At 38.7% G+C, this 7,979-nt stretch overlaps 1 protein-coding gene across 1 annotated transcript in view; it reads left to right on the top strand.

Moving 5' to 3' along the window:
• pgbd5 (piggyBac transposable element derived 5) overlaps positions 1-7,284 on the top strand; it is a 27,792-nt gene extending 20,508 nt beyond the window's left edge. The window contains exons 4-7 of the mRNA XM_032540538.1: positions 1,876-2,050; positions 4,454-4,651; positions 5,569-5,674; positions 5,895-7,284. Of these exons, the coding sequence (XP_032396429.1) occupies positions 1,876-2,050; positions 4,454-4,651; positions 5,569-5,674; positions 5,895-6,090 (675 nt within the window). The 3' untranslated portion in view covers positions 6,091-7,284. The remainder of the gene's footprint in view (positions 1-1,875; positions 2,051-4,453; positions 4,652-5,568; positions 5,675-5,894) is intronic.
• Positions 7,285-7,979: the final 695 nt, after the last annotated feature.

Genomic DNA, 7,979 nt, shown 5'->3' with positions numbered 1-7,979 from the left:
AAAAAAAAAGAAGACATTTTTAACTACAGAGAACCATAAATAGATGGATCTGCAGTATGCTGCAGGGGAAATGTTTCCTTCTTTATCCTGGATGTACATGAGAGTGGACCAACAACCAACAGATCATAATTTGCCTTTTTTCTGCTTTTGTTATCATTGGTTTATATTGAATAAATGTATTAATATTCTTTTCTTGTAATCCTAAATCTTCGGTGTAAATGAGTTGTGTGTAAGAAGCATCACAGACGCTATCATTTAAAAGCTTATCCCATCCATTTAACAAATAAAAGCATTAGCATTCACACTGACTGTGGCCATTTGGCAGTCACTCAGTCTTTACCAGTCTGCTGATGTGTGTCTGCACTGAGATCTTCTCTCTTTAAATGAATTGTGTTGAGGGAGAGAGAAAAAAATCCAAGAAATAAAACAAGTTAATGGAGTGAATCAATGAGATTCCATTAGCCAGTGCACTACACAGGGATACACAAACACACAGAAGCATGGACTGACCACTTAGCGTAATAGCTAAAGGCCTGACATAGATGCTGGCTGATCAGGCTAATGCCGTTCAGCTTGTGAACAACAGCAGGAATATTAGTGTAAGAAGGACAGTGGGCTGTTTCTTTGGAAGCATCTTCATATTTATTTTGAGACTTGTATCTTTAAGGGCATTTAGTACCAGTGTGTTGAGCTAAGGAGCACGACTCAGTCCACCTTGATCCAGAGCACCATATCTCAACAACAACTGGCCAGATTGTCATGAAATATTCATATTCACAGTCCCAGTGGGCACTCCTAAAACATTCCTGCCAATTGGAGATTACAGATACTCTGTGACATTTTCAAAGGTTAGGGCCTAAATTAAAATTTAAAAAAACTTATTTGGCAGATTGCCATGAAATCTACTCAGCACATGTATTTTCTCCAGAGGATGACTTCTTTTCATTTTTAACACTTTATGAGCTTTCTTCTTGCACAAACATCAGGCCCAAATGTGATTTTTGCTATATTTTTGGGGGGCCATTTTATTCCTTTTATGAGAGCCTTAACAGTAAAGAGATGACAGGAAGTGAGGGGAGAGAAAGAAAGGGGGAATGTCATGCATCAAAGGTCCCTTTCTGAATCTAACCAGGGGTGTTGCAGCTTATGGTCACTGCTGGTATATTTTAACCTGGCATATTTCCCATAGGGGGAATCACCAGCGGCCTCACGACACGATATCATCACAATACTTGTGTCACAATACGCTATTATTATGTATTGCAAGATTATGCAATATATTTCAATTAATTACCTTTTTTCCAACTTCAAATTTTTCCCAATTTCAAATGATGTCCCCTTCGTCAACATCTGTTTTATCTAAAAAGATACATTTCTATGTTTGTTCATGTCACTTTAATTTTATTGCTGCAAAATGGGAGTTTCAAGCAGACAAACTGAATAACACATATATAATATGTATATCGATACAGTATTGCCATGGAAAATATTGTGATATTATACTGTATTGATCTTTTCCCCCACCCCTAATTTCCCATAAATGTTATTGGCATATTACTATGAAATCTCAGAAACGCATATGGATGTTGATTTCAGCAACTACAGCATATGGCCTTTTCTCTTTGGCCACTTAAGGAAAAATTGTGTAGCTTCTACTGGTAAACCTTTAAGAAACACTACATTGTCAACTTGCTATTCCATCACAAAATGTTGTAAATTGAAAATTGTAGCCTTGTAGAGAGTTAAGACTAATATAGTAGCTGCAGGATTTTCTAACCTAGAGGACAATGAAGTGGTGCTTAAACCTGGCATAAAGTTAGCTGGTTCTTTATCTGTTTTATCTATGTGTCCTGTCTCTTTCTGCCCATGCTGCAGATCTCAGTCCATCTGAAGGAGGGCACCGACGCTCTGGCCACCTTGAAGAACAAACCTCAGCTCCATAGTCTTGTGGCCAAGCAGCTCTGCCAGAACATCTCCGGCAAGAACAGCATCATCTTCACCGGGCCGTCCATCACAAGCCTAAGCCTCTTCACTGAATTCAGCAAACAAGGTACACAAACAACTTGCAACAGCAGATATACTATCTATTGCAATAGTCTGTCTCTCTCATGCTGCCTAAATACAGTAAATACAAACTTCTCTTTTTCTGTCTTCCTGTTTCTCCTCTGTCATCTCTTGTGCTCTTCCTTTTCCGCTACAGATTGTAGTCTCTTTCCTCATCTCATCTTCCTTCTTTTTTTTATTTGTTTTTAGTTATTTGCATTTCACCTTCAAATAAGACTTGACAGCACTACAGTATGCAGCTACAATGACTTATGTTAATTTCTTCATCTGTCCTTACACCCCAAGTGAAACCTTTACAGCCACGTAGGGAAAATGTAAACCACAAGTCTCTTTGAGTTTGTACTCATGTAAGTCCTACTTGTTTCTAAAACAAGATAGAAATGTCTCAAAGAAAAAAGCTTGACATTGCAAAGAATGGCCATGTTGTCTACATGTTATTCCAAAAAAGAACATTTGCCACTGGTGTGACATATCTGCCTGCTACAAATCAATGTCTTGAGATTGCTGTAGAATCAAGTGTGATTGTATTATAAAACCTTATTCTGTCAGGTTTCCAAATATTTACATTCATGACTGGAAGATTGCACTGGAATGAAGTGGAATTACATTACAATTTGTTTTCTTCTGCACCTTAATGACTAAATAGAGACTTAGTTAGTTAGTTAAGATTGATGTTTATTTTTCTGTTCAACCAACATCGACCATAACAGCCCCGGGATGCACTGCAATAGACAGTTAATTGTCTTCTCACGTGCACAATTCACCATGGAAGATTCAGCGGGGAGTGTTTAGTCTTGTCACAGCTCAAGAAATCAATAGGTAAAGTGGACACTTTGGTGGACACTTAAAAGAAACACCACTTTCTGTAACACCTGACAACTAGAACTTCTGAATCCAAACAAGCTACTGTTATTAGCTTACGTTCTCAATATGTGGTATTTTATCAGATGTTGTAAAATGTATTATGAAAGCAGAACCCTGTTGTGGTTATAGTGAGTCACATTTGAATACTCTTTTCTGACCTTCTTTCTTCTTTTGTAATAATAGCATCTGTGAAACAATGTCATCCTGCCATAAAAGGCTAAAAACGAGCGAATCAGTGAAGGCAGAGAACAAATATTAAGCAAAACAGATCAGGCCCCTTTGACGATATCATCAGCACAACATGGAAATTGAACGTTTTTTACATTACCGTAATCACAAATGCTCCTTCACAAAATAATAACAGAAGAGCAATTTTAAACTCAGCCAAGCAGAGCCACAGTATGCTAAGTAAAGAAAAAATCAAGTCCGGAGATATAATCCATACTTTCTCATCCTAATTGGGTAACTCTACCATGAAGCATTCAGCCGGAAAAGCTCAGTTCTGAGCTTGTGAAGTTATTGTCAGGAACTTTTTTTTCCAAAATATCATAATGGATTAATTAGCAGAGTTAATTACCTCTGCAGCACTTACTGTGAACACGCACACACACACGCACACACACACGTGTACTGTACTACATAGTTAGAAGTAATTCTCCAAATTGAGAACATTAACAAATGAGCAGCAGTCAGCCACATGATTGTTTCACTGGTGCTCATCCATTTAAAGAAAATGGGGGGGGGCAGTGACAGAAAAAGGGACAGACATAAAAGGCATAAGAAAAAGAACAGAAGTGGGACAGCTGTGAGAGAGAGATAATGAGTTTTGGTTCATATCAGAAGCAGAATGCATGAAAACACAATAAATGCTCAGGAGTTACTGTAGGGATGTAACTAGGGCTGCAACTAACAAAGTATGGGTATTTTTTGCTTAAAAAATTACTTGAATAATTGATTTCCACCAATCATTTCAGCTAAAGATAAAACTTTAAAAAAATAAAATAAAACTGTATCATTTAAGTTAGTAGGGTTGCAACTAACAATTATCTTCATGTCATTTTTTAGGACTAATCCATTCATTTTCTTAATTAATGGATTAATGGTTTGGTGTATAAATTATCAGAAAAAAATGGCCATTGCAATTCCCCAAAGCCTAAGCTGACATACTCAGATGTCTCGTTTTGTCCAACCAACAGTGCAAAATATGAAAATCATTTTGTTTAATATCATAGAAGACTTAGAAAACCAGCAAATATCCATATTTGAAGCTTCAACCAGAAAATTTTTGCAATGTTTACAAAAAACAAAACAAAATACAACAACTTGAATGATTAACCAATTATCAAAATGGCAGCTAATTAATTTCTTTAGATAGACTAGTCAATTAATCTGCTAATTGTCTTTGGCTGGTAATAAGTGCCTACTCTGTATATTTCTTGCATCATTGTTAATACTAGTAGAATGCCTCTCTGTTGCAGAGTTATCTATGCAAATGTTAACATGCCATGTATTTATCGTTCTTCAGATATCTACTGCTGTGGACTGCTGAGTACCAGGAAGAGTGACTGTACAGGCTTACCACAAAACATGCTGGTCTGTGGCTCCACGCCAGCGCAGCGCGGCCAATCACGAGTAATGATGAAAGGCAACATGTCACTGATCAGCTGGTACAACAAGGGACACTTCAGGTTTCTCACCAACGGCTATTCCCCAACAAAACAAGGTAAAAGCTGCTCTGATGCACCCAGAACTAAAACTCTAAAGGTGTAATTGTCTCATTGAGTTATAAAAATCTTGCTTGGTGTGTACCATCAGGAGATGGTACACGTTAGTGCACCAAATGTATGTATTCGTGAATGTAGGAAACCACAAATGTGCCATAATATTTGAAAAGTCTTGCAATTATTGGAGAGTTTTTCAGTGAGAATAAGATGAGCTTCACTGTCATCATTACAATCAGGTGACACTGGCAAATGGTTAAGGATTTGTGTCAGGAAAAAACAATGAGAGCTTCTAATCCATGATAATCCATTTCTAGGAGACGACAGGATCGTGATATACCCCTCCTCTCCTAATCCACTCTGGTTGAAACAGTTTTGAACTCAGTTGAATGGCTGCAATGTAAATCTCTCTGAATGAAGAGTGTGGAAGCAAAAGCCCCGGATCAGTTAAACTGTTTTTATCCAATATTGATTTTTTTTTCCCTCTGTGTGTGCATGGGTACAGTATGTATGTGTTTGTGTGTGTTTGGCTGCAAGTGTTCTTCACTCTGTACAAAAAGAAGACCAAAATGAGTTTCCATTCCAGATTGCGCATGCTGGTTCACAGTCACAGTTAACTGGGACTTAAATGGAACAAAGCCATAGTTAATGTTATTAGTTACACCTTTTAATCTTCAGCTGTGACAAGTCTGAGTGTCTGCTATGAAAACGGCCCATTTAAACATAGCAGCTCTGCAGTGAGCAAAGAATGAAAACATAAATAGTAACATGGCACCTGGGCAGGAGGAGCCCTTCTTTCTTCTCCCTTTGTCTGTTTGTTGGCCAGGTGACCACAGAATCTGGAGAAAATGAGTCCCTTCGGTGGGATCTCAGCTGTATGTCTCTCACTCGCCTTTTGTGGTTTGTGTGTTTGTGGCAGGTATCATCATTAAGAGGAAAAGCGGTGAGATCCCATGTCCCTTGGCTGTTGAGGCCTTTGCAGCGCACCTCAGCTACATCTGCAAATATGACGACAAGTACAGCAAGTGTGTACTTTGTTTTTGCTTATGGTCCCATTCCAGCCTGATTTGTTGTGCCATTATCCTGTTTTAGACACTTGTTTCCAGCATGTTCTGCTGTTCAGAAAAAGTTACACAGTCTCACTTTAAAGCATATTATTGAAAGTGGAAAAGATCGTTATTCATTTATTTGATAGAACATATTTGAATAGAAACCTTGGAGTAAGTGGCTGTTTTTTTCCCACAGGTACTTTATCTTCCATAAGCCCAACAAGACCTGGCAGCAGGTGTTTTGGTTGAGCATCAGCATTGCCATCAACAACGCGTATATCCTCTACAAGATGTCTGACGCCTACTCGGTGAAACGCTACAGCCGAGCACAGTTTGGAGAGAGACTGGTCAGAGAGCTGCTGGATTTAGACGACTGCTCCCCCACACTGTGAGGAGGAGGAGGATAAGGACAGCAGGAGCGCACACACACGCACACACACACATGCAATCCCGACACATGCATTCCCACTTCATTATAGTTGTATGGACTCAGCAGTCCGTGTCTTTGTGATAATACTGAAGCAGTGCCAAGCCTGGCATGTCTCTCTTCCTCTAGTTGTTTTTTGTGGTGGCCTACTGTAAATATTCATTAACACAGGACTGCACCCTACACAATAGAGAATCATGAGTCATGGGACAGTTCACATGACTCAACTGCAACTTTTAACCACACAGTTTTACTAAGGATTTGTCAGCAGGAGCTATTTCACAAGCAGAGATGCAGGCCAGAACATGAAACCGGGATGAATTTACCCTTAAATGATGTCAGCTTCGAGTCTTAACTCTGGGAAGTTATCAATATGAGCCTGAAATCACCAGTGGGTGTGTTTAGACAGCTCGATATTTACACTCTGCAAAAACACTTGGGACCCTGTAACAAAAGCTTAGTAAACCAGGACGATGGTGTGTTCACACACTGCATGCATAAAGAATGTGGATTGTGATGTTTTCTTGTTTGGTGTGAACATTTTTGACTTCTGCTACAGTTGGGTTTTGAAGTGTGTGTGTGTGTGTGTGTGTGTGTGTGTGTGTGTGTGTGTGTGTGTGTGTGTGTGTGTGTGTGTGTGTGTGTGTGTGTGTGTGTGTGTGTGTGTGTGTGTGTGTGTGTGTGTGTGTTTGTGTATTAAGGAAGTGGAACTGCCATTTGTGTGTGTGTTTGTGGTAAACTTGAGGATGTAAATGTACGGCTATTGTGACCCAGATGTGTCGTGTTGCTGCATACTGTACTCGCTAGAGGAAGACTGTCGGCTGATGTACAGCCACACACAGCAGTGTGCTACCAATTCACAGCCTCCCATTTGAAAAGAGCCCAGAAAATACTTTTAGAACTCTTTTAGATGTTTTTTAGCCCCTAAAAAACTTATATATACACATATTAGTACATATGATATATTATTATTTCTCTGCAACAGTTAATTTCCATTATTAAAAAGGCAGCAATTACAGTTTGGGAGGAAAAAACATTCTTTCTTTTAACCAAAACTGTTCCAACTTTGGCAGGAAATGCTGTGCTCATGTAGGATTACATTCCTCATAATAAGAAACTGATTGAAGAAATTGAAATTGTTTTTCAGGGTCTTTAACAACAGTAAATCTAACAATAAATGCCATCATATCTACAGTCTACTTTTGTACCACTAACACTTTCAGAGGCAGATAAACTCATCTTATTTGTCTGTTTTATCTGTGCTTTGCAGGGCACCACAATTTTAAAATCTGCTTGATTGAATGTTAAGTAAACCAGTGTTGCTAAGCAACAAGTAGAATCTTGGCATGTCAGCAGGGGTTTGGATAGTATTGCTTGGCAAGATTTATGTACAGGAAGAAAAAACTGAATCACTGGTGATTCAGAAGATATCCCAGAAAACAAACACAACAAATTTTAATGTAGATAAAAGGCTCAGATCGGTGCCCGAGTCTTATCAGGAACTCCAGAAGTCAACTGAACAATTTCATCTAATACCTTCTCATGAAGTAAAAGCAAGGAAATTTTGTTTCTTTTCTTCCAGTGGCACATTTCTTGCCAACAGATTTAGGACTGCCACCTTGTGTCCAGCCGATGGAAGTTTTTATCTGATTAAAATGTGCTTACTGTTTTCTGACCATATAACTTCACCACACTGCTGTCTGTAGCTTTAATGAGGACTCTACAGTCCACTTTGCTTTGCTTAACATGTTATGCAGTCAAAATTATTGTCATGCTGGTATCAATTTGTGAAGATTTTAAGTGAAGGGTTTTGTTGTGTGCTTGCTCAATCAACATGGTTTGGTGTGTGAATGC

Source organism: Etheostoma spectabile, chromosome 17, assembly GCF_008692095.1.
Source record: "Etheostoma spectabile isolate EspeVRDwgs_2016 chromosome 17, UIUC_Espe_1.0, whole genome shotgun sequence".
NCBI lineage: Eukaryota > Metazoa > Chordata > Actinopteri > Perciformes > Percidae > Etheostoma > Etheostoma spectabile.
Note: the sequence above shows the minus strand (reverse complement) of the source record. Positions and strands in the feature narration are given on the sequence as shown.